This window comes from Oncorhynchus mykiss, chromosome 8, assembly GCF_057628025.1.
Source record: "Oncorhynchus mykiss isolate SJ-2025 chromosome 8, ASM5762802v1, whole genome shotgun sequence".
Taxonomy (NCBI): Eukaryota; Metazoa; Chordata; class Actinopteri; order Salmoniformes; family Salmonidae; genus Oncorhynchus; species Oncorhynchus mykiss.
The window spans coordinates 70,699,924-70,727,822 of NC_143029.1; the positions used below are offsets into that span (position 1 = coordinate 70,699,924).

Genomic DNA, 27,899 nt, shown 5'->3' on the forward strand with positions numbered 1-27,899 from the left:
TGAAAAAGTGATGCACCTTTCCATGCATTTGTAAATTACAAGTTACACCCCTCTCTGCTTGTACAATTTGACAATTGATAGGCCTAATATTGTCACTTGTCAATTTAATCTTGTCTATAGGCTAATTCCTATTACACAATCTCATCATTACACTATTGTTGTTCTAAATAAAATCAACATCTTCACCCTCATCATTCAGTCAGGCCTAATTTAAATTTGATTGTGAAGTAATTCCATCCATCCAATGGTCATTCATTTAGTGGGGGATGGCATCATTTGCTTGCTGTATAGAGTCAATGAAATGTTTTGCATTATTTGAAAGGCCTACTGCAACATGTAGCATGTTTTAGTTTTCCTTTACAGCTTATTTTTTTTAAAGAGAACTTAAAAGAGAATGGTATCAAGGCGAGCGGCATAACACAAACTCATCATTACACTAGTGTCTTTCTAAATTAAATCAACCTCCTCATTCAGTTAGGCCTAATTTCAAATCAATTGTGAAGTATGGTACACACGTATTGCCCATTTATCCATTTGTCATTCATTCCGTGAGGAGAGAGAGAGACGCATTAGTGCCTGGCTGGGTACCAACGTCCTACAGCACATTGTCTAGGTGGGTTAAGTTAGGAAGTGTGGAAATAAAACAAGTAAAAGGGCTCTAAATACTTTTGTGTTTTCAAAATTCTGATATAATACAAACATGTAGGAAAAGTTAAAGAAATGGGCAGGACATAGCAATGTTTTGGGGCAGATTTGATTTATTTACAAAATCAAACTTCAGTGGCCATTGGCCTATGGCGGTTCTAGTGTTAAACTTTTTTAAAGTCACCATTGGCCTCATGGTGAAATCCCTGAGCGGTTTCCTTCCTCTCTGGCAACTGAGTTATGAAGGATGTCTATCTTCGATGTGGGATATTCAATGTCGGATGTTTTTACTCATCTACCCTTCTTTGCGAGGCATTGGAAAACCTCCCTGGTCTTTGTGGTTGAATCTGTGTTTGAAATTCACTGCTCGATTAAGAGACCTTACAGAAAATTGTATGTGTGTGGTAAAAATACACGGTAGTCATTCAAAAATCATGTTAAACACTATAATTGCACACAGAGTCCATGAAACGTATTATGTGACTTGTTAAAAACCTCTTAGGGATCCCTTCACCCCCATTCCAGCTTGGATATCATTAACAGGATTGATTTGACAACATCCAGTGAAATTGCAGCACCAAATTCAAAAACAGAAATACTCATAATAAGAATTCATTAAACATACAAGTGTTAAAAATCAAAATACAGCTTAACTTCTTGTTAATCCAGCCACAGTGTCAGATTTCAAAAAGGCTTTACGGCAAAAGCAGACCATGTGATTATCTGAGGACAGCACCCCGCATACAAACATATGAAAATCCTATTTCAACCAGCCAGGTGCGACACAATAATCAGAAATAACGATATAATTCATGCCTCACCTTTGAAGATCTTGAAGATATCCCCAAAATGTCCATTCAGAAATACACCGGTTTCAACTCGCCCAACATGCCTACGAAGTATCTAATACAGTGCCTTGCGAAAGTATTCGGCCCCCTTGAACTTTGCGACCTTTTGCCACATTTCAGGCTTCAAACATAAAGATATAAAACTGTATTTTTTTGTGAAGAATCAACAACAAGTGGGACACAATCATGAAGTGGAACGACATTTATTGGATATTTCAAACTTTTTTAACAAATCAAAAACTGAAAAATTGGGCGTGCAAAATTATTCAGCCCCTTTACTTTCAGTGCAGCAAACTCTCTCCAGAAGTTCAGTGAGGATCTCTGAATGATCCAATGTTGACCTAAATGACTAATGATGATAAATACAATCCACCTGTGTGTAATCAAGTCTCCGTATAAATGCACCTGCACTGTGATAGTCTCAGAGGTCCGTTAAAAGCGCAGAGAGCATCATGAAGAACAAGGAACACACCAGGCAGGTCTGAGATACTGTTGTGAAGAAGTTTAAAGCCGGATTTGGATACAAAAATATTTCCCAAGCTTTAAACATCCCAAGGAGCACTGTGCAAGCGATAATATTGAAATGGAAGGAGTATCAGACCACTGCAAATCTACCAAGACCTGGCCGTCCCTCTAAACTTTCAGCTCATACAAGGAGAAGACTGATCAGAGATGCAGCCAAGAGGCCCATGATCACTCTGGATGAACTGCAGAGATCTACAGCTGAGGTGGGAGACTGTCCATAGGACAACAATCAGTCGTATAGTGCACAAATCTGGCCTTTATGGAAGAGTTGCAAGAAGAAAGCCATTTCTTAAAGATATCCATAAAAATTGTTGTTTAAAGTTTGCCACAAGCCACCTGGGAGACACACCAAACATGTGGAAGAAGGTGCTCTGGTCAGATGAAACCAAAATTTAACTTTTTGGCAACAATGCAAAACGTTATGTTTGGCGTAAAAGCAACACAGCTGAACACACCATCCCCACTGTCAAACATGGTGGTGGCAGCATCATGGTTTGGGCCTGCTTTTCTTCAACAGGGACAGGGAAGATGGTTAAAATTGATGGGAAGATGGATGGAGCCAAATGCAGGACCATTCTGGAAGAAAACCTGATGGAGTCTGCAAAAGACCTGAGACTGGGACGGAGATTTGTCTTCCAACAAGACAATGATCCAAAACATAAAGCAAAATCTACATGGAATGGTTCAAAAATAAACATATCCAGGTGTTAGAATGGCCAAGTCAAAGTCCAGACCTGAATCCAATCGAGAATCTGTGGAAAGAACTGAAAACTGCTGTTCACAAATGCTCTCCATCCAACCTCACTGAGCTCGAGCTGTTTTGCAAGGAGGAATGGGAAAAAATGTCAGTCTCTCGATGTGCAAAACTGATAGAGACATACCCCAAGCGACTTACAGCTGTAATCGCAGCAAAAGGTGGCGCTACAAAGTATTAACTTAAGGGGGCTGAATAATTTTGCACGCCCAATTTTTCAGTTTTTGATTTGTTAAAAAAGTTTGAAATATCCAATAAATGTCGTTCCACTTCATGATTGTGTCCCACTTGTTGTTGATTCTTCACAAAAAAATACAGTTTTATATCTTTATGTTTGAAGCCTGAAATGTGGCAAAAGGTCGCAAAGTTCAAGGGGGCCGAATACTTTCGCACGGCACTGTAAGTTACCTGTAAACTTGGTCCAAACATTTCAAACAACTTTCCTAATCCAACCTTAGGTATCCTAAAACGTAAATAATCAATCAAATTTAAGACGGGATAAACTGTGTTCAATACCGGACGAAAACAAAGTGAAGCACATTCCAGGTCGTGCGCGCCAAAAGACTTGAGTCCCTCTGAGTGACACATGGAAATAACAGGGCTACTTCTTAATTTCTCAAAAGATAAACATCAACCAATTTCTAAAGACTGTTGACATCTTGTGGAAGCCATAGGAACTGCAAGCAAATTCCTATTAAAAATAGTGCAGGGATATGCATAGAAAACTAATAGAAAACACATTGACCTCAAAACATTTTTTCCCTGGATGGATTGTGCTCAGAATTTCGCCTGCCAAAACAGTTCTGTTATACTCACAGACATTATTCAAACAGTTTTAGAAACTTCAGAGTGCTTTCTATCCAAATCTACTAATAATATGCCAATCCTAGCTTCTGGGCCTGAGTAGCAGGCAGTTTACTTTGGGCACGCTTTTCATCCGGATGTCAAAATACCGCCCCCTAGCCTTAAGAAGTTTTAAGCACATTTTCACTCTTATGTAGGCTTGCCATAACAAACGGGTTGAACATTTCTTGACTCAAGACATTTCAGCTTTTCATTTGTAATTTATTTGTAAAAATGTCTAAAAACATTATTCCACTTTGACATTATGGGGTATTATTTTGCGTAGGCCAGTGACACAAAATCTCAATTTAATCCATTTTGAATTAAGGCTGTTACAAAACAAAATGTGGAACAACTCACAGGGTGTGAATACTTTCTGCTGCTACTCTGTTCTTTATTTTATTCTTATTATTACAATTATTAGTCACTTTACACTGCATTCATGTAAATATCTACCTCAATTACCTCATATCCCTGCACATTCCTCTGGTACCGATACTCCCTGGATATAGCTTCATTCATGTGTTACTATTACTTGTATTTGTTTAGTTTTTCACTCTGCATTGTTGGGAAGGGCTCGTAACCAAGCATTTCACGGTATAGACTACACCCGTTGTAATCGGTGCATGTGACAAATAAAATTTGATTTGATTTTAAGAGAATCCTGCCAATGCAGGACCATCATTTCTCTCCTTTCTGGTCTGTGACTGGCCACCAGGTGGTGCTCCGCAGTCACTCGAGGCAGTACAGTGCACCATACCTTACATAATACAACACAACATCATGAGATCCAAAGCTGTGTCGTAGTTTGTACAGAGAGGGAAAGGCTAATTCAAACAATATGTGGATATAGAACTACACCCTTACTATGTTATAGATGGGGGCATGTAAGTAGAGGTCCATGATCACACAATATGGTGGGAGTGCTGTGCTAACAGCAGGGTTGTAATATCCTGGTGATATCCTAGCAGGTCAGAGCAACCTGAAGTCATTAACCTCTCTATTGCAATCAAAAGACTAAGACTATGTTATATTTGGATAATGAGCATCATAAAACACAGGGTATTTTCTTCTTCAATCTTTCTTCAATTCCAGATTTGTAGACAGTATATTTACATTGCTTGACAGAGTGAATGTTCTGTAAAATGTTATAAACTGAACCAGACATTTTACTCAAGCCGTCTCTGAATAAAAGGGGAATAAAATGAAACCCTGTTTTCAATTCCCATGAGGCCTAAAACAAGGTTTCTCCTCAACCCTGGCCTGAACATATCCTCACAGTCCCTCTGAATCCTATCCCTCAACCCCCCTCAGTGGTACGCTCCAGTGGTCCGGTCCCACTGTGTGGGTGGGCTCACCTGATGACGGTGGGGGTGATCTCAGCGCAGAAGAATATGCTCAGGTTGCTGACAGCGTGGGAGGAGAACATGCCGATGATGGAAAAGGCGATGGAGAAGTTCTTATTAAGTGTATCCGAGCTCTCTGCACAGAAAGAAGACAAAACACGAGTCAGCCATTAAACACGATTCAGCCTAAATTATTAAAATGATTCAGCCTAAATTATTAAAGTGAGATTAGTGTATATGAGCACTCTGTTTAGAAAGCAAACAAACATAACCATTATCCAGCCAATATACAGAGAGAATACATTCTAATGTAGAAAGGTGAGATAAGCTCAAAGGAAAATTCTATATCTAACCCTGATAGATGAATGACTCTCTTAAAAGAATGCTCATTGCACTGAGCTAGAAAAGTACCTATGCTTTCTCCTAAGAGCAGGGTGTTGTTGAAGGATGATCCTAATACTTCAACAACACATTTCCTGCCATCTTGACATAAAACTATAGGTTTATAAATAACATATGTAGATGGTTACATCATTCCCATGACGTGTATACAGTATATGAGGCATGTTTAAATTGCATCATCCGAGGCTTGTCTCAAGTCAGTTTGGTGTCTTAAATTAAACATGTTTCAGTTGCCCAAAGAGGATCATCTCTGGCTGGTCTCGGATCGGTTTGGTGTCTAAATTTAAGATGTTTAAGTTGCCCAAAGAGGATCATCCGAGGCTGGTCAGTTTGCTGCTCCTCTCTAATCTCTAATCCTCTGGCTGTCTGACAACAGGCCAGGCCCAGTTTGCTTCCAGGTGGAAGATTAGGGATAGAGAACATGGAGAGACCATAAGAGAGATAAATACACAGGGGAAGAAGAGGGCTAGAGGTTAGTTAGGGTCAATGAGACAAAGGAGGATCAGGGAGTAGAACACAGACAGGAAGACTGGTAATTCCACCTCTAATGAAAAATATAATTAAGAAGAAGTTACTCTTATTTGAATACAGGAAGACCAAGCAAGATGAAAAGCAGCTCAGATGAATGATGGTGATACGGCATAATGTATTTCATACCAGGTATAATGTGTACTAGCCTCTAAGGTTGTACAACTGCTGGTTTCATGTGTCTGTTGTGGCGTTTCACTGTGAAGGACAAGCAAGCTGGATCTGAATGTGTATTTATGCAGTAAACAGAACGCAGCTAGCTAGTCCTTGAGATATTTATTTATTCACTGATGCCTACAGTACTGAGCCAGTCACATGGTGCCTCTGAACTGTCACTCGTCGTAGTTGTCAAACAGAAATCGCACGTCACGGTTTGGGCTATCGCGACCTGACTGAACTGTGCAATGAGTTTGTGTTTTTAGAGAGTGGGTGGGAAAGAGAGTGGGAGTGATTGGGAGGAAGGGAGAGCGAGGAAAAGTCACAGTATTTAGGTTGAGGTGAAAAATCAACCTTTGCCTGGAACCACCAGCATTGTGCAACAAACTCATTGCAACATTTAAAGCCCTGATTTTAGTACTGTTGGTTTATAATGCTGACATTTTCTTAGTGTTCTTCAATCTTATACAGATGTCAGTTCCTCCAATCTTTGTCTAATCATATCAAACAAATCATGCTGAGGACATCTGCTTCTATCATAATGTGTTTCTAACAGCTTGAACCACATTTAGGATGGTAAATTGGTTATCAATTTACTGCAGAATTCTCCCATCTGCCCAGGACCTTCTTGGTTCTTTATCAAGCAGTTAAAGTATTTCCAGTAAGCTGAATATAATTCGGTAAACATGATAAACAGTTATGAGCCAGAATGATGGGGTATTGATTAGTTCAGATTCTAGGACAGAGCAACAGCAACAAGGGAAACATTGGCTTAGTTCCCACTAGAATGAATAGGAGACAAACCGATGGTTGTACTGTACCTATATTCAGATGGACACTGTATTTCCCCAGCACTACAGGAGCCAAGGGAGAGAGAGGGAAACATACACAGGTTAATATGTAATCAAATGATCATCTAATACATCACACAGCATAGTTGACACAAAAAGAAGACACAGCCATGCAGTACTACAAGTGAATTTTCCAGTCACAGAACACACTAGTTACACCACATCAATAACAACACAAGATGTGTGCTCTGTGTGCGCACGTGTGTGTGTATGTGTTTGATGTGTACCTGTAGTTGTAGGTTAAACATTTGTTCACGCAACGTATAAGTGACTCTTTAAAAAAAGAATAAATACTCTGACAGATTTCACATCACATTGACCTACATTTAAACCCCACTCCAAAACAACTATAGCTAACTAAAAAGGCTGTTTCACCTCTACCTATTCACATTCATAATAAAACTATATACAACTAGATAAGATCCACATATACCAGCTGGCAAGTGACAGTGAGACATTTTAGCGGGGAGACATGACATGCTATGCCACATGTAATCTAAGGTCAGATAGCTCGTGCTACTCTCACAACGTGAGTGTTGCAGGGACGAGATAGAATGAAACCGTGCCGTAGAGGTCAAGGTATGGCTTTGTGCCGTAGAGGTCAAGGTATGGCTTTGTGCCGTAGAGGTCAAGGTATGGCTTTGTGCCGTAGAGGTCATGGTATGGCTTTGTGCCGTAGAGGTCAAGGTATGGCTTTGTGCCGTAGAGGTCAAGGTATGGCTTTGTGCCGTAGAGGTCAAGGTATGGCTTTGTGCCGTAGAGGTCAAGGTATGGCTTTGTGCCGTAGAGGTCAAGGTATGGCTTTGTGCCGTAGATGTTAAGGTGAGCAGCTAGAATGCACAGACTGTATGATAATTTGTGTGTGAGTGCTTGCAGTGTATGTGTGAGTGTGTTTGTGTGCATGTGCATGCCTGTGTGTTTGTATATTTGTGTGTGTGAGTGTGTGTGTGTGTGTGTGTGTGTGTGTGTGTGCAAGCAAGTTTGTGACAGCGTGTGTACAATACAGTATGTGTATAACACTGTAGGCTACCCACAGTTGAGCAGGCCAAGCTGCAGCAATGATGCCAGCGCAGTGATGATCATGAACATGAGCAGGCCTCCCCTCCTCCCCATTAGGCCCACCGCCGGGCACAGTGCCATGCATGAAGCCACGGCGATGCCCGCCATGGTGTAGTAGTCAGCGTAGAAGTTGTGGAACATGGTGGACTCGTGGGTCTCGTGGTGGTCCATCATACTGCGGGCAAAGCAGTGGTGGATGCCATAGCCAGTCAGTCTGGATAGAGGGAGAGAGAGGGAGGGGAGAGAATGAGGAGAGAGAGAATGAAGATAAGAGAGAAAGGTGCAAGAGAGGGAAAAAGGAGTGAGGAGACGAAAGTGTACAGAGAGGACAGAAATATAGAGAGGGATATGGGAGAGAGGGTAAAGAAAAACGATATGAGTCGAGACAGAGTGAGGGTGAAGAAAGAAGAGGAAAATGAATCTCTCCTCTCGTCTCCTCTGAAACAAAGCTAAAAGCACGCACATACACCCTCTCCTGCTCATCTCCAGTTCTCTCATAAGAACACAGCTCATGCAAAATTCATGGTCAGACTAGATTCAGGGGCACCGTGCACTGAAATAGCCAGGGCTGTGTCTGTCTGCGTGTCTATAAATTACTGGGATAGGTGAGTGAGAAGGTGAAGCTTTATTCTTTAGGCCATATGGCAGACATACAGACAGATGGACAGACAAACAGACGGACGAACGGACAGAGAGAGACAGACCTGCTAAGAACACAGACAGACAGATGGACATACAGGCAGACCAACAGACTGGTCAGGGCACTGAATTAGCTAATAGCCTGTCTATAATGATTGGTGAGTGAGGGAAGTGGTGAATCTTTATTCTGAAGGCAGATAGATAGACAGATGAATGGCTGGATGGACAAACAGACATGCCTGCTAAGAGCACAGACAGACAGAGACAGCGAGACGGATGGACGGACGGACAGGCCTGCCAACAGCACAGAGGGCCACTGCCGGTCGATGCTGCATCGAGCAGACAGGTCCATAGTCCCATCATCACGGAACACCGGCCACCGCATTTAACACCCAGAGGCGTCTTACTGGCAGCTGCATCATGGACACATGCACACGCACACACAGACACACACCGCCAGACACACAAAGAACATACTTACGAGTTCACACAGAGGACCACAATGTTTTTCCACAGGTTCCTTGTCCCCACCATCTTTACGATACATGTCTTTTTGGGTTTCTTGTGAAGAGCGTTCTGCAGCTCTGAAACAATGAAAATAAGTCACAAAGGGCTTTATACCAGGTTGTACAGTCAACCACAGGGCTTCATCTAATTCCACATGATGGGGGTAGGTGAGGGAAGGACAATTTCAGCTGCACACTATGTGATTCATACCAAAACATTTCATCATGTGACTTATCTCTTCCTGTTAGGAGACAGGTATGACGGGGGAAGGAGTGGGTGACTAGGGGAAAAGAAGACGAGTGAATGAATGGATAAATGAAAGAGGACAACGCCCCAGCGAAGCACGGATCACGACATGGAGCACGGATGTTTTGAAATATAATGGGTTGCTATGGAAACAAACCTCCACTTTCTGCATGTACACACACATATGCACGTGCACATTCCAAGTTTATCGCTCTATAAAATAATGGAGCTTTGAAGTCATCCTCTGGCCTAGCAGCATAGCCATAATCCCCCATCTATGATTGGCTCTTAAACGAGAGGCCCTTTTCAGGGGCTAGTTATGTTACAAGGCTACATAACACACACACACACACACACACACACACACACACACTCACACACACACACACACACACACACAACTGCACTGCCCTCAACCGCAGGTCATCTACAGAGGGTGGTGCGGACGGCCCAATACATCATATTTGTACTGCATTGTCGAGGGAGCTCGCAAGTACGCATTTCGCTGCACCGTTTATACCAGCAGTAAACTGGGTAAGTGACGAATAAACTTTAATTTGATTTGACAAACACCCGGAGGCTGCTTCTGGTTATATTGTGAAGTGTTTACAGCTAAGAGAGCCAGGTGCACCATGGAAAGATGACACGAGCATAGCTCTACCACTACAGAGACAAAGAACGCTCTAGCTAGCTACACCCATAGATGCAGATGACAACAGGAGGACAGAGAGCTGTGTGTGCAGGAGAGGAGAGGACGAATGGGACGACCCGGCTGACAGACACACTCTCTCATCAGCACACACTGCTCTAAAGGATCTCTGGAGGCTAAGAAAATTGTTGATTTCACATTAAGCAACTCTGTTTTACGATGTATTCGCACTGTTACTCTGAGTAGCACAGTAACAGAAGAATTTGTAAATGGTTATGATTTTTCCTCTGCCATATCATACCTGACAAGAAGACCTCCTAGGTAAAAGGGCACAGCTACAGTCCACTGCCAAAATAAAGGAAACACTTGAGTAAATTAGGTTTCTGGCGGCTCTGCTATGGTGTCGGGTGCCTTTTCCTGGCATGGTTTAGATCCACACAACCCTTAGAGGGCAAGGTAAACGGCAATAAATACACAGCCATTCTGAGTGATCACCTTCAACCTATGGTGAATCATTTCTATCTCGATGGGAGTGGTCTCTTCCAGGTCGACAATGCCGCCATCCACTAGGCACGAGTGCTCACTGAATGAGACAGCGTTTCCCACCACCATCAAAACACCAAATGATGGAATTTCTAATGGAAGATCCCTCCAATAGGTTCCAGACACTTGTAGAATCTATGACAAGGCGCATTGAAGCTGTTCTGACGGCTCGTGGTGGCCCAACGACCTAATTAAGACACTTTATGTTGGTGTTTCTTTATTTTTATTACATGGGACAGAGAGGAAATTTTACAGTTTTATAGTTAGTTTCCTGCAAATCTACACATTTTGTAATGGGGCTGAGAGAAATATGGAAGCTTCAAAGCAAATTTTCTGCAATTCTACACATTCTGCCATGGGGCTGAGAGACATTTCAGTTTTGAAGCTAATTTCCTTAAATTATGCATATTTTGCCATGGATTATGCCTTGTTCTTATGTTATCTGAGAGACTCAAACATTACAACAAATTCAGTATTATTAGACACTTGAGAATTGTTTGTTTCTTTGGACAGTTTCGTGAGAATGACCCAACAATGTTATTGACAGAGGTTATACTATACACATTTAGTTAACATAGTTAAGTCATTCTCACGAAACTGTCCAAAGAAACAAACAACTCTCAAGTGTCATTTTTCACAAAATGTTCTCTTGAATCACTGATATTAGGATCTGTACTTATCTATTTTGTATTTATTATTGTTTTTTTATTATACATTTGACCAACATTTTTTCAAAAGTATCGTCAAAGTACAAAAATGTAATAAACAAATTGTCACGACTTCTCCCGAAGTTGGTTCCTCTCCTTGTTCGGGAGACGTTCGGGTGACGGAATTGTTTATTGTAAGTGCATGTGCACATTTATTCTGGTGTGCCACGGGTTTTGTACCCATTGATTGTTTGTTCTGATTTCCGGTGTTTTTTTGTTATTAAGCTGCTCCGTTGTAAACGCAGTTTTTGCTCTCCTGCGCCTGACTTCTCTGTTGCCAGCACGCACCCCTTACAGAATTCCGGACCAACTTATGGAGTCAGCAGGAGCAGGTGGTGGAGGAGCGCGTCCGGGAGCACGCAGCAATGCTCCACCATCTTGGCACCGCCATGGACCATGTTGTCCAGACAATGGACCGCTGGGAGAAACAAGGAGTTCTACCAGCACCTCCATCAAAACAACCGGGGTCTCCAAAATTCACCCCCCGTTCTCCTGGTCCCAGTGGGATTTGTCTCTCCCTTCCCCAGGAATATGATGGGACAGCTGCGAACTGCCAGGGGTTCCTGTTGCAGATAGACTTATACCTGGCAACCGTCCACCCGGCTCCTTCGGGCCGTGAGAGGGTGTCCGTCCTCGTCTCGTGCCTCACCGGGAAAGCCCTGAAGTGGGCCAACGCCGTGTGGAGAGAGGGAGATGCGGCGTTGTAACAGTTTGAACGCCTCTTCCATCTGAGGCAGGGGACGAGGAGCACCGAGGAGTTCGCCCTGGAGTTTCGGACCCTGGCTGCCGGCGCAGGATGGAACGACAGGGCCCTGATTGACCATTATCGCTGCAGTCTGTGCAAGGACGTCAGTCGGGAGTTGGCCTGCAGAGACACCACCCTCACATTCGACCAGCTGGTGGACCTGTCCATCCGGCTGGACAACCTGCTGGCTACCCGCAGACGTTCAGATCGGGGTCTGTTGGTTCCACCCCCCTGCACCCCCTCTCCGATACCAATGGAGCTGGGAGGGGCGGTGTGCAGGGAGACCGGAGGGGGTTCCATGCACCATCTGAGGGCACGGTTGGTGCCGGGTTGGTTCCTCTGGGTATCGGGGCAGCAGGCGGGGCGCTCTGGCGTCACCCCAGGTGAGTCGGCACCATTCTCATCCAGAGCCCTCTGTTGTACATATGTTTGTGTATGTCACTTCTCCTGAGTTTACCCCGCATTCCCAGCATAAGGCGCTCGTCAATTCAGGCGCGGCTGGGAATTTTATTGATAGATCGTTCGCCCATAGTGTAGGAATCCCCATTCTTTCCGTGGCTGTGCCCTTCAGGGTTGATTAAGGAGGGTCAGGGTTGATTAGGGAGGCCACCGCTCCTCTGGGTATGGTGACGCCGGGGGGGTCACAAGGAGAGAATTAGTCTCTTCCTCATAGACTCTCCTGCATTTCCTGCATTTGGTGCTAGGCCTACCCTGGTTAGCTTGTCATGACCCCACTGTTTTCTTGGCAACGGAGGGCTCTCACGGGTGGTCGTGAGAGCGCACAGGGAGGTGTTTAGGGGTTTCTGTTGGTGTTACCACGGTGGAAAGTCCAGACGACGTCACCACCGTGCGCATTCCCCCTGAATATGCCGATTTGGCTCTCGCCGACTCAATTACCACCCCATCGACAGGGGGATTGTGTGATAAATATCCTGGTAGACTCCGCACTTCCCAGGAGTAACGTGTATCCTCTGTCACAAGCGGAGACAGTGGCTATGGAAACACATGTCTCCGAATCCCTGCGTCAGGGGTACATTCGGTCCTCCACATCACCCGCCTCCTCGAGTTTCATTTTTGTGAAGAAGAAGGATGGAGGTCTGCACTCGTGTATTGACTATCGAGGTCTAAATCAGATCATGGTGAGGTATAGTTACCCGCTACCGCTCATAGCCACAGCGATTTAGTCAATGCACGGGGCGCGCTTATTCACCAAACTAGATCTCAGGAGCGCTTACAACCTGGTGCGTATCCGGGAGGGAAACGAGTGGAAGATGGCATTCCGTACCTCCTCAGGGCATAATGAGTACCTCGTCATTCCGTACGGGTTGATGAATGCTCCATTAGTCTTCCAAGCCTTTGTAGACGAGATTTCCAGGGACGTGCACGGGCAGGGTGTAGAGGTGTATATTGATGACATTCTGATATACTCCGCTACACGCGCCGAGCATGTGTCCCTGGTGCGCAGGGTGCTTGGACGATTGTTGGAACATGACCTGTACGTCAAGGCTGAGAAGTGCCTGTTTTCCAGCAGTCCGTCTCCTTCCTAGGGTACCGCATTTCCAACTTAGGGGTGGAGATGAAGAGTGACCGCATTGTAACTGTGCGTATTTGGCCGACTCCCACCACGGTAAAGGAGGTGCAGCGGTTTCTTGGGTTTGCCAATTACTATCGGAGGTTTATCCGGGGTTTTGGTCAGGTAGCGGCTCCCATTACGTCACTGCTGAAGGGGGGCCCGGTGAGTTTGCAGTGGTCGGCTGAGGCAGACAGGGCTTTTGGTCACCTGAGGGCTCTGTTTACCTTGGCTCCTGTGCTGGCCAATCCGGATCCCTCTTTGGTGTTCATAGTGGAGGTGGATGCGTCCGAGGCTGGGATAGGAGCTGTGCTCTCTCAGTGCTCGGGTACACCACCGAAGCTCCGTCCCTTTGCCTTCTTCTCGAAGAAGCTCAGCCGTTGGCTGTCGTAAGGGCTCTGAGGGCGTGGAGACATTGGCTTGAGGGGGTTAAACACCCTTTTCTCATCTGGACTGACCACCGCAATCTGGAGTACATCCGGGCAGCGAGGAGACTGAACCCTCGCCAGGAAAGGTGGGCCATGTTTTTCACCCGTTTTGTGTTCACCCTTTCCTACAGACCAGGCTCCCAGAAAGTGAAGGCAGACGCATAGTCCAGGCTGTATGACACAGAGGATCAGCCCATGGATCCCACTCCCATACTCCCAGCCTCCTGCCTGGAGGCGCCGGTAGTGTGGGAGCTGGATGCAGACATTGAGCAGGCGTTACGTGCAGAGCCCACTCCCGTCCAGTGTCCTGCTGGGTGTCTGTACGTCCCGTCTGCTGTCAGTGACCGGTTGATCTATTGGGCCCACACGTCACCCTCCTCTGGTCATCCTGGGATCGGTCAGACAGTGCGCTGTTTGAGCGGGAGGTACTGGTGGCCTACCTTAGCTAAGGATGTGATGGTTTATGTTTCCTCCTGCTTGGTGTGCGCCCAGTGTAAGGCTCCTAGTCACCTGCCCAGAGGGAAGCTACACCCCTTACCCATTCCACAGCAGCCTTGGTCGCACCTGTAGGTGGGTTTTCTTAACGATCTCCCCCCTCACAGGGTAACACCGCAATCCCGGTCGTTGTGGATCGGTTCTCTAAGTTCTGTCGTCTCCTCCCTCTGCCCAGTCTCCCTACGGCCCTACAGACTGCGGAGGCCTTGTTTACGCACTGCGGAGGATATAGTGTCTGATCGAGATCCCCAGTTCACGTCTAGGGTCTGGAAGGCGTTCATGGAACGTATGGGGGTCTCGATCAGCCTTACTTCAGTGTTTCACCCCGAGAGTAATGGGCAGGTGGAGAGAGTAAACCAGGATGTGGGCAGGTTTCTGCGGTCTTATTGCCAGGACTAGCCAGGGGAGTGGGCAGAGATGGCACAGAACTCGCTTCGCCACTCCTCCTCTAACCTCTCTCCCTTCCAGTGTGTACTGCGGTACCAGCCGGTTCTGGCGCCTTGGCATCAGAGTCAGACCGAGGCTTCTGCGGTGGATGACTGGTTCAGTGAACAAGGTTTGTTATAGGTTACAGCTTCACCCCGATTACCGTATTAACCCCTTGTTTCATGTGTCTCTCCTCAGGCCGGTGATGGCTGGCCCGCTCCAGGAGTCTGGTGCGGGAGGTTCCTCCGCCCCCTCTGGACATCGAGGGGGCCCCGGTATACACCGTTCGCACCATACTGGATTCGATGCGTCGGGCGAGGGGCTTTCAGTATCTCGTGGAGTGGTAGGGATACGGTCCGAAATTATAGAACTATTATCAAATTAAATCAGACTTTTCCCAATTTGAGCTCTTTAGCAGTTTTGGTAATGAGAAGGCCAAGTGCGGTAAAGGGGGTGTTTGAGAATAAGAACCTCATTCTGAAGGCATATAAGCAAATACATTAACTTGACTTGTGCTCATCTAAGGACTTATCCTCTAGATGATGCATCATTGGTGAATAAAACTTTATTTAAAAACTGAAGCTTTTTTTTTTAGCTTTTACAGGAACTTGAAAAAGTGTCACGGTAATGAGATGTCCACAGACACTGTATGTACGTAATATATATTATAGTTTAATGTAAACTTTAATTAGTATACCATTTTATGGACAAACTTTTTTCTCTCATTTTTTTATGACCCGATAATTGTATCTGGACACATTTTGGTAATTTACAGTGAAAATGTAGAAAATTCAAGCGGAAATGTAAAATGTATTTAAAATAAGACACGTTCCCAAAAACTAGACATCTTAGTCCTCTGAATGATGCATCATGCTTTTGTAACTCAATTTGCTACAGACATTTTAAAACTGATTTCATGAGAAGCATCCAGTCATCTCTTGTCCAAACTGCAGGAATCTGGCCTGGCTATACTTATCCATTATCCAGACACTAAGGTAGAGGTCAAAGGGATTGACCTGGTCCCATCTGTTGTCTATGAGCGATGCCTCTCCCTTTCTCATTCTACCCCGCTCCCTCTAAAGGCCCTAATAAACCGTGTTAGGGAAACTACTCTGAAAATATAGTTTATCGAGCTACCAATACTTCACACTGGAAGAAAAATATAGTTTACCAAGCTACCAATACTTCACACTGGAAGAAAAATATAGTTTACCAAGCTACCAATACTTCACACTGGAAGAAAAATATAGTTTACCAAGCTACCAATACTTCACACTGGAAGAAAAATATAGTTTACCAAGCTACCAATACTTCACACTGGAAGAAAAATATAGTTTACCAAGCTACCAATACTTCACACTGGAAGAAAAATATAGTTTACCAAGCTACCAATACTTCACACTGGAAGAAAAATATAGTTTACCAAGCTACCAATACTTCACACTGGAAGAAAAATATAGTTTACTTAACTAAAGTTACTGAGAAAACGTGGTCCACAACATCCAAACTACTTTGTGATAAATTATCCTATCTAAATCTGAAATGTCATAGAATACAAATTGCAAGAACAGATCACTCTGGAGTCAGATGTTAACTGAATGTATATGTATCCTATTAAACACTTAAACAATGTTTGAAGTGAGAATTAGGCAGAACTGATTATTTTTTTTGCCAAAATGTAGTATGTAGTTACACTAGCTACACTGCTACATGGCAAAAAAGTAAGTAACTACTGAAAACACTACTGGATTAGAATTTGTTCCACCAAGCTAATGCAAAATGTAGTTACATTACTAGTTGAACTACTTCTAGTTCACTACTCCCCAACACAGGTAATAAATGAATTAGGGTCTGGAGGGTCGGGTCCATGATGTCACGGTGTAGGTTTACTACCCTGCCGAAGATATACCTCCACCCCCAGGAGAGAGGGCTGTTACTATAGTAACCAGGCAGAGAGGAAGGAAGGGGATCTCCCTCGTCAGTCAAGATAATCCATATAGACTGTTGACTGAACAACAGGGACCTACACTCTACTGAGCCTGACCAGACCTTTCTGTCTCAGAGAGAATCTAACATTGGCATTATTATACTGTATGCTTATGGCTGCGTTTACACAGGCTGGCCAATTGTGATATTTTTTCCACTAATTTGTCTTTGACCAATCACATCAGATGTTTTCACACAATATATTTTTCAGAGCTGATCTGATTGGTTAAATGACCAATTAGTGAAAAAATAGATCTGAATTTGGCTGCCTGTGTAAACACAGCCAGAGTTTTGTTCAAAGTATTCAAAGTTAATAGATAGTGAAAATAATGAAAAGGAACTAGAGACTATCCTAACTGTCCTTGCTAGAGATATTGTCTAAGAAGAACCTTTCACTTCAGGGATCAACAAACATTTCACTTCCAAATAACAACATTAAACCCATAGCAGAGGAAAGAAATGAATCCAAACCAAAGACAAAACACTTGGGCTAATTAGATAGTGTTAATTACAGTAATAATTACAATAGTGATCTCTACCTGTAAGGATGTGGTCAGTGTCCAGCTCGGGGTTGACCTGGTTCTTCTTGATGATGTGTCCCATGATCCACTTGGAGCGGCCATACTGTTGAGTGGCCAGCAGCCACCGCAGAGACTCGGGAAAGATCCTGCATGGAGACAAGACAGAACACTCTCTCCTCAATAAAATATGAACCGCTGAATCAAAATGAAATTAGTACCTATTTTTTTCACTGGGATTTAACGAGAGGCTGATAGGAATCTCAATACATCATTCTCCTCCTCAGGCTCTGTGGGAATCCCTGAGTCTGAAAAGTGTGTGTGGCCATGTGCATATGTGTGTGTATGTGTATATCCATGATTTCTTTCTAGCGGATTGAAACTCGGATTGAATCTGCCTTTAAAATGCTTTCATAACTTGTGGATATCAAGTCCTTTGTTAACGTGTGCAATTTGAAGGGAATGAAAATGACAAGAGCTGTGATTCTCAAGGATGAAGTAAAACCCATAAATTTCTTCCCCTTGATCTGTTGGCAGCCTTCCCAGCAGTCAGGTATACAGTGTGAATACAGGGTAAATGATGGTTCATTCATTATTAGTTATTACCCAGGCTTTAAAAAGACCAGCTGTATTAACATGTACAGTAGAGGTCCTTTGAAGGCTCTTAAGCTATAAAAATGATAGGATATTAGGTATACCTACATAAGAGGGAAACAGCTGGAAAAACCCAAGACGCTTCCCTCTGATTCTATACATATCTGATTAACCTCCAGTGTCTGGGGAACTACACAGATAATACTTCACGTCCGTGTGCTCCCATGTCCCGCTGGCCCCATACTAATTTCATACATACAGTGTTTTACTTGCTATATTGTATTTACTTCGCCACCATGGCCTTTTTTGCCTTTACTTCCCTTATCTCACCTCATTTGCTCACATTATATATAGACTTATTTTTCTACTGTATTATTGACTGTATGTTTGTTTTACTCCATGTGTTGTTGTATGTGTCGAACTGCTTTGCTTTATCTTGGCCAGGTCGGTGTTGTAAATGAGAACTTGTTCTCAACTTGCCTACCTGGTTAAATAAAGGTGTTCTCAACTAGCCTACCTGGTTAAATAAAGGTGAAACAAAGAAGAAGAAGAAAATACATAATATGAGCATTGGATAAATAGAACCTACATTAACATAAAGCAGAAACCAATCATGAACTGTAGTGTAAGATAATTGGGAGTAGCACCTAATCAAGTGAATTAAATCAGTATTTTCTATCTAAATGAGATCACCTGTACGCATATAATAAATAGCTAAATATATCAACACTGAGCTGCTAAATTGTAGCAGGTGTTGAAGTATAGCCTGGTCCTAGAACAGTTTTGCACTTTGCCAGAGATGGGGAGTAAAGTAGCTGTTGTCCTCACCAGATATAAGCCAGCATGAGGAGAAGCGGGCAGATGATGACAGCCTGCAGAACCTGCCAGTCTCGACAGACGTATGCCATCCCTGGCATCAGGAGCTGCCCGCCCAGCACCACGAAGCTGGCAACCATGGTCATGGAGAAACGCCAGGCTGGTAGGCACAGCTCAATCCCTGGTAGAGAGAGAGGAGAGAGAGGTTAGCTTACATGGACCTACAATACAAATAGACACACACACTCTGACCACAGACACAGTTCCATCTATGATAGAGAGGGTGCAGAGGGAACACAAGGTCAACAATGACACTCCCACACATACACGACTTGACACAGAGAGTGGACAGAAGGGAGAGGGGTCGACACCACAGTTCCACTACATAGCTCCATCCCTGGGAAGGAGACGAGTTATCCTGATACCGATGCCACTCCAGTAATGTGAACATTATTGTCACATTTTTTTACCTTTATTTAACTAGGCAAGTCAGTTCAGAACAAATTCTTATTTTCAATGACGGCCTAGGAACAGTGGGTTAACTGCCTGTTCAGGGGCAGAATTACCTTGTCTAGAACTGATTCTAAATGTATGACTGATGCTACTGCATAAACCTGCATTCTCAAGCAGAGAATATGGGTCTATTAGTCTATTTTAGCTGAAGAGCACTTCCATGGCTAGGACACAACACAGTCCCTGTCCTGATCCGACTGAACCAAATCTATTGCAGTGAAGTAATGAGGGTCTCCTTCTACAAATTTCTTCCCAGTCACTTTCAGAAAGTCTTTGATTCATTTATACAGACATTAGCATGCATGCCACCACCACGCTGGCCGGCAGAAACACACAGAACTCAGCCCCTTAGCAAGCTAGACACTGCGGCAGCATAGCATCGAATAAAATAGGCTATATCAATCTTATGAAGCTGGTGAGTGGTACTGTACTGCAACAACTGTTCCCTTTCCTTCCCTTGTCTTTCTCAGTCTTTTGTCTTCTACTCATCACTTTATATCTCCTCATATTTTTATTTTTACTTGTGTTTTTTATTTTTCTCAGCTCCAACTGGGTCTTTCGAGGTGACAGGCCCGGCATAATACACTGTCAGCAGGCTGCAACTCCACCCCCGAGGAAAAGGCAGGAATTTCAATTAGCATCTTCCCCCCCTCATAGCTAGTATGAATAATGCTCTGTGTTCACGGGACAGTAACGCAGCTGGAATGACAGAGCTAAGACTGAAAAGGAGGAGTAGAGGGGAAGAGGAGAGGGGAGATGTGTGGAGAGTAGAGAGGAGAGGGGAGAGGGTTAGAAGGGGAGAGAGGAGAGGGGGTCAAGGTGGGAGGGGAGAGAGGGGAGAGAGGAGAGGGAGTGTTGGGTTTGGAGTAACCTCATCCTGATTCTCTGTGGGAGTTTTGTGAGTAAAGTCATGGGTCACTGGGAATAGCATGGGTTGGTGTTATGTGGTTTTGTGAGTGTGTGAATCGAACATATGGATGTACTTACAAAACATTCTACAGAAGTACTATGAGCTCCTTACTCCAGCTGACCCTAATCCTCCACATCCCTCCTGATCAGCAGTCCCATACTGCCCTGCACCGGCCCCAACCTCCAACCATCAGCCCAGGTCCTGCCCTGCCTGCTGACACAAATCCCAGCGCTCAGGTGATGTCACACACAAAGCACTCACAGAAGGCCACAATGGCACAGGGGTGATACTGAGGTGACCCACGGGTGACCAAAAAGGAGTGACCAAACAGGAGTGACCAAATGCACTAAAACAGGACTTTGTTAACACACGTGATGACAACTGACAAGACTTATCTAAAGCCATGGTGGGGGACAGCATTGGTACCAAGGAGTAGCCTAACCATCAAAACCATAATCTGCCAAAAGTAGTCCAACACAGTGTGGATTCTGGAATGGAACATGCAACTTCAAGAACATAATGTCCAGTGAGTCAAAGAGGTTCCATTGTTCTGAGAACATTACAGTATCTGACCACTAGGGGCCCACAGTGATGTTATTTCCCTGTGACCAGTGGGTAACACACCACACTGACCTTTCCCCGGCAGTCACATGATCTCCTCATGGACCCATGCCATGTCGTCACCCCCTGCCTCCCCCCTGCTCCCGGCCACTGGGTTTGTGTGTTCCCAGCCAGTAAACAGCTCCAGGGCCCGCTCCTTCTAAATACAGTAAAGATGTGGTGGTAGACATATTACACTGTCCAGCTATAATGATCATTCTTAAAAAGATTGTAGATAATAAGACTCAGAATACTGCTTCCTGTTTTTTTCTTAAAGAGGTTGTACAAATGGAATAATGTGTGTGCAACCATGTGCTCAATATCCAGAAAGGTTGAGACTGAAGAGTGACTGTGTGGACGTGTTTATCTATGCCTCTGGGGACCAGAAGTCAACAAAGAAGGGTTAGGGTTAAGGTTAGGTTTTGGGGTTAGAGTTAGAGTTAGCGTAAGGGTTAAAGTTAGGGATTAGGGAAAATAGGATTTTTTTGTCCCCACAAGGTTAGTTGAGTAAGACTGTGTGTATGTGTGTGTGTGTGTTTGTGTGTGTGTGCGCACGCCTGAGTGCATGTGTGTGTGTAGTAGGTCTATCTCATTCTTTGTGGACTTTAAGTGAGGCCACACTCATTGATCAATAGCTTATCTTAAAGTATAAGGATCAATAGGCTATGGGTCCAAGGCCTCTGAGGAATAGAGGGATGTTTAGGTAAAACAGTAATACTACGTTGATCTACTTCCAAAATGGCATGACTATATTTGCAACTTAGAACTTTGCCTGCTGAACGTGGATGAGTGTGTGTGAGTGTGTGTGAGTGTGTGTGAGTGTGTGTGAGTGTGCACGCACATGTACGTTTGCTTGTGTCTCTATAGTAAAAACAGACATTACTATCAACGCAAAAAGGATGTACTGTATCTGCGGTTGAATCATTACTACAAACAGTTGCAAAACTAGTTTTGCTACTTTTGCAACAAAAATGTGCATTTCTATTGGAAGACTCAGGTAGGTCCCTCTGGTAGGTAGGTCCCTCTGGTAGGTAGGTCCCCCTGGTAGGTATGGCCCTCTGGTAGGTAGGTCCCTCTGTTTGCTGAACCTATCCAATAGAAACGCTAGTTTTCGTCGCAAAATTGTTTGTATTAGTGATTACACCCCAGCTCTACTAGTCCCAGATGAGACCCCAGACAGACATTAAATGCATCCAGTCAGTGTAACACAAACACAAATAATGACATAATAGCACCAACAAAACCACAGTCATCAACCTGGTCCAAACAGTTGACGGATTAGGTCTACCGTTGACTCCCTACACCATGAGAAGGAAAAAGAGGCACAATGCAGTCTGGTGCTATGCGGTCCTGCTCTGTTGCTTTGGACAGTGGGTAAATGACACTTATCCAAAGGGTGTTGTTATATCATGTTGTGAAAGCGTGAGTTATTTGAATAACACAGTGTCTGCAAAATTGGCCTACTACAGTATCAAGCTATGGAAAAAAGGTCCCCATCCATCCACCGCACTGGGACTTCTGATAGGGAGGGATATAAACCCCCAGGTGAGGATGGGGGCTAGGGGTGAGAGATAGGGATGGAGGTATATAGACCCCCAAGAAAGGATGGGGGCTAGGGGTGAGAGATAGGGATGGAGGGATATAGGGGAGGAAGGAAAGGAAGTTTGCCTAGCAGCCGGGGAATGTACACTCAGCACAAAAGTGAACTTTACCCTGCTCAGAGGAAGCACTGAGTGTGCATCTTATCTCATGTATCTAGACACAGAAAGTGAGGGAGTGGGGGAGGACAGGATTCTGGGAGAGAAGGGATTCTGTGAATCACCCACCCAGTCATAGATTCCCTCCTCTCCTCTCATTGGAGAAACTCCTCCATTTCTTCCACCTAGACATCATTCTCTGTCTCTCTGAGAAATAGGGCTGATCTCAGCAGCCATTGCTTGCTGTTTGGGGTTTTAGGCTGGGTTTCTGTATAGCACTTTGCGACATCGGCTGATGTAAAAGGGGCTTTATAAATAAATGTGATTTGATTTGACTAGGTGATCCATGTTCATTAAAGCCTGGGTCCAACATGCCTTTATTATAGGTCTCTAACTGATCCTAGGTCCTGAGGGTGACTGAGCACAGTGCAGCAGGCTGTGGCTGGTGTCCTCAGGAAGCCATATCCGTACTGGATGAGGGGAAATGAAAAGCTCTTCTCTATAGCAGAGAGATGGACAGTGTCTGCTAATGTGAACAGGCCTGAGTGATACATCCACCCAGATAAAGACCCATTGACAATCAATTAAAACGTAGACAGGTAGACAGAGAGAAAGATAAACTGATATTGAAGCTACAAGGATCCAAGACTGGTGAAGCATGGACTCAGTTCAGTCCTACCGTATTGCAGCAGGAAGGGAAACAGAACTGGGCCAAATCCTGTCTGAATGAACCAGCTTTACTCCCCCACCACCAGAGGGGAAACAGACCAGGATAGAGCAGGGAAAACAGGGGGTACGCTGCCCACTGGCTCACACGGAAGAGAGGCTACGGATATGACCTATTACAGCTATGTAGTCTTTAGAGTTGATTAGTGTTTTCCTGTTTTTCAGTTCATACAGTATCTCTGCCGTTTCTATGTGCAATGCTAAATGTATAGCAATGTCTCTGTGATAAATGTATATCCATGTGTCTGTGCTAAATGTATAGCATTGTCTCTGTACCAAATGTATATCCATGTGTCTGTGCTAAATGTATAGCAATGTCTCTGTGCTAAATGTAAAGCAATGTCTCTGTGCTAAATGTATAGCATTGTCTCTGTGCTAAATGTATAGCATTGTCTCTGTGCTAAATGTATATCAATGTCTCTGTGCTAAATGTATATCCATGTGTCTGTGCTAAATGTATAGCAATGTCTCTGTGCTAAATGTAAAGCAATGTCTCTGTGCTAAATGTATATCAATGTCTCTGTGCTAAATGTATATCAATGTCTCTGTGCTAAATGTATATCCATGTGTCTGTGCTAAATGTATAGCAACGTCTCTGTGCTAAATGTAAAGCAATGTCTCTGTGCTAAATGTATATCAATGTCTCTGTGCTAAATGTATAACAATGTCTCTGTGCTAAATGTAAAGCAATGTCTCTGTGCTAAATGTATATCCATGTGTCTGTGCTAAATGTATATCCATGTGTCTGTGCTAAATGCCTAGCAATGTCTCTGTGCTAAATGTATAGCAATGTCTCTGTGCTAAATGTATAGCATTGTCTCTGTGCTAAATGTATAGCAATGTCTCTGTGCTAAATGTATAGCAATGTCTCTGTGCTTAATGTATATCAGTGTCTCTGTGCTGAATGTATAGCAATGTCTCTGTGCTAAATGTATAGCAATGTCTCTGTGCTAAATGTATATCAATGTCTCTGTGCTGAATGTATAGCAATGTCTCTGTGCTAAATGTATAGCAATGTCTCTGTGCTGAATGTATATCAGTGTCTCTGTGCTAAATGTATAGCAATGTCTCTGTGCTAAATGTATATCAATGTCTCTGTGCTGAATGTATAGCAATGTCTCTGTGCTAAATGTATAGCAATGTCTCTGTGCTGAATGTATATCAGTGTCTCTGTGCTGAATGTATAGCAATGTCTCTGTGCTAAATGTATAGCAATGTCTCTGTGCTAAATGTATATCAGTGTCTCTGTGCTGAATGTATAGCATTGTCTCTGTGCTAAATGTGTATCAATGTCTCTATGCTAAATGTGTATCAATGTCTCTATGCTAAATGTGTATCAATGTCTCTGTGCTAAATGTATATCAATGTCTCTGTGCTGAATGTATATCAGTGTCTCTGTGCTAAATGTGTATCAATGTCTCTGTGCTAAATGTGTATCAATGTCTCTGTGCTGAATGTATATCAATGTCACTGTGCTGAATGTATAGCAATGTCTCTGTGCTAAATGTATATCAATGTCTCTGTGCTAACTGTATATCAATGTCTCTGTGCTAAATGTATATCAATGTCGATGATGTACATGTGATGGGGGAAAATAGATTCAGTTACATTTCGCAATATTATCTTTGGTCGATATTATATTAATATTTGACTCTAAGTATCGACTTTATTTCTCTGACTGATCAAAACAAATGTTTTCATGCTCCCTATTTTCCCTGCAGCAGACATATAGTGAGCAATATGTGTGGATCATCAAAACGCAATAAAATCACAGTATTAAAACGCAATAGATACAGAATCGTGAGAATCGCAATATACAGTGCATTCTGAAAGTATTCAAACCCCTTGACTATTTCCACATTTTGTTATTTTACAACCTTACTGTAAAACAGATTAAATAGTTGTTGTTTTTCTCATCAATCTATACACAATACCCCATAATGACAACGCAAAAACAGGTTTTCAGAAATGTTTTCAAATGTATTATTAAGTAAAAAAATCGAAATATAACATTTACATAACATTTATATAACATTTACATAAGTATTCAGACCCTTTACTCAGCACTTTGTTTAATCTTATTGGGTGTGACGCTATAAGCTTGGCACACTAGTATTTAGGGAGTTTCTCTCATTCTTCTCTGCAGATCCTCTCAAGCTCTGTCAGGTTGGATGGGGAGCGTTGCTGCTCAGCTATTATCAGGTCTCTCCAGAGATGTTCCTTCGGGTTCAAGTCCGGGCTCTGGCTGGGCTCTCAAGGACCTTTAGAGACTTGTCCCGAAACCACTCCTGAGTTGTCTTGGCTGTGCGCTTAGGGTCGCTGTTGGAATGCTTGATGATGTATGTGATATCAAGAGAGACATATATTTTCTGGGTGATTGAAATATTGACTGGCTTTCATCAAGCTCCCCACTCAAGAAAAAGCTACAAACTGTAACAAGTGCCTGCAACCTTGTTCAGGATATCAGTCAACCTACCAGGGCGGTTACAAACAGCACAGGAATGAAATCATCAACATGAATTGATCCCATCTTTACTAACGATACAAAACTGTGCTTGAGAGCAGTATCCAGATCCATCAGATGTACTGTAGTGATCACAATATAGTAGCCATAGCTAGGACAACCACAGTTACAAAGGATGGGCCTAATATAGTGTATAAGAGGTCATACAATATGTTCTGTAGTGATTCCTATGTTGTTGATGTAAAGAATATTTGTTGGTCCGTGGTCTGTAATGAGGAGCACACAGACATTGCACTTGACACATTTATGAAATTGTATGGTTGAAAGGGATGAGACAAAAGGAATGGCAAATAAGTCTGGCTGCACAACCGATTGGCAAATGTACTGCAAATGAAGAAATCATGTGAATAAACTGAATAAAAAGAAGAAGAAACTAGAACTATGAAACAAAGATAAATGACATAAAGAATGACAGTAAAAAGGCAAACTCAACTCCATCATTCGTTGAATCAGAGGGCTCATTCATTACAAAACCGACTGATATTGCCAACTACTTTAATAATTTTTTCATTGGCAAGATTAGCAAATTTAGGCATGACATGCCAGCAACAAACGCTGACACTACACATCCAAGCATATCTGACCAAATTATGAAAGATTAAATAAAATCTAGAATCGACTTCCTATTTCGCAACAAAGCATCCTTCACTCATGTCGCCAAACATACTCTCGTAAAACTGAGTATCCTACCGATCCTCGACTTCGGCGATGTCATTTACAAAATAGCCTCCAACACTCTACTCAGCAAACTGGATGATGTCTATCACAGTGCCATCCGTTTTATCACCAAAGCCCCATATAATACCCACCACTGCAACCTGTATGCTCTCATTGGCTGGCCCTCACTATATACTGTATCAGTTGCCAAACCCACTGGCTCCAGGTAAGTCTTTGCTAGGTAAAGCCTCGCCTTATCTCAGCTCACTGGTCACCATAGCAACACCCACCCATAGCACGTGCTCCAGCGGGTATATTTCACTGGTCACCATAGCAACACCCACCCATAGCACGCGCTCCAGCAGGCACATTGCACCGGTCATCCCTAAAGCCAACACTTCCTTTGGTCCGTATTGTTGGGGTGGTAGTAGTGATATGCTGTGTCACCACCTTTCCTTCCAGTTCTCTGCTGCCAATGACTGGAACGAATTGCAAAAATCTCTGAAGATGGAGTCTTATATCTCCCTCACTAACTTTAAGCATCAGCTGTCTGAGCAGCTTACCGATCACTGTACCTGTACACAGCCAATCTGTAAATAGCACACCCGACTACCTCATCAGCCAGAGTGTCTATGTATGCGGATGACTCAACACTATACATGTCAGCTACTACAGCAACTGAAATGACCACAACACTTAACAAAGAGCTGCAGTTAGTTTCAGAACGGGTGGCAAGGAATAAATGAATCCCAAATGTTTCAAAAACTATATTTTGTATTTGGGACAAATCATTCACTAAACCCTAAACCTCAACTAAAACTTGTAATAAATCATGTGGAAATTGAGCAAGTTGAGGTGACTAAACTGCTTGGAGTTGCAATTGGCTCAGAACAGGGCAGCACGTCTGGCTCTCGGATGTACACAGTGAGCAAACATAAATAATATGCATGTCAATCTCTCCTGGCTCAAAGTAGAGGAGAGGTTGACTTCAGCACTACTTTTATTTGTGAGAGGTATTGACATGTTGAAAGTCTTTTTAAACGACTAGCACACAGCTCAGACACCCATGCATACCCCACAAGAGATGTCACTAGAGTTCTCTTCACAGTTCCCAAGTCCAGAACAGACTATGGGAGGCGCACAGTACCACAGAACCATGACTACATGGAACTTTATTCCACATCAGGTAAATGATGCATTATGGAACAGGGGGGACTGTGAAGCAACACAAACATAGGCACAGACACATGCATACACACACATGATAACATACGCACTATACACACATGTACACATGGATTTTGTGCTGTAGATCTGTGGTAGTGGAGTATGGGCCAGAGGACACACACTGTGTGTTGTGAATTCTGTAATGAATGTATTGTAATGTTTTTAGATTGTATAACTGACCTAATTTTGCCAGACCCCAGGAAGAGTAGCTGCTGCCTT

At 43.5% G+C, this 27,899-nt stretch overlaps 1 protein-coding gene across 2 annotated transcripts in view; it reads right to left on the bottom strand.

Annotated features, from left to right (window-relative positions):
• The window catches only part of LOC110530426 (solute carrier family 22 member 23), an 83,551-nt gene that overhangs the window by 14,445 nt on the left and 41,207 nt on the right, over positions 1-27,899 (bottom strand). For both annotated transcript variants that reach the window (XM_021613484.3, XM_090182441.1), the window contains exons 4-9: positions 18,839-19,007; positions 17,438-17,565; positions 9,078-9,180; positions 7,933-8,171; positions 6,869-6,901; positions 4,974-5,097 (exon numbers count right to left, since the gene is read on the bottom strand). In XM_021613484.3, the coding sequence (XP_021469159.3) occupies positions 4,974-5,097; positions 6,869-6,901; positions 7,933-8,171; positions 9,078-9,180; positions 17,438-17,565; positions 18,839-19,007 (796 nt within the window). The remainder of the gene's footprint in view (positions 1-4,973; positions 5,098-6,868; positions 6,902-7,932; positions 8,172-9,077; positions 9,181-17,437; positions 17,566-18,838; positions 19,008-27,899) is intronic.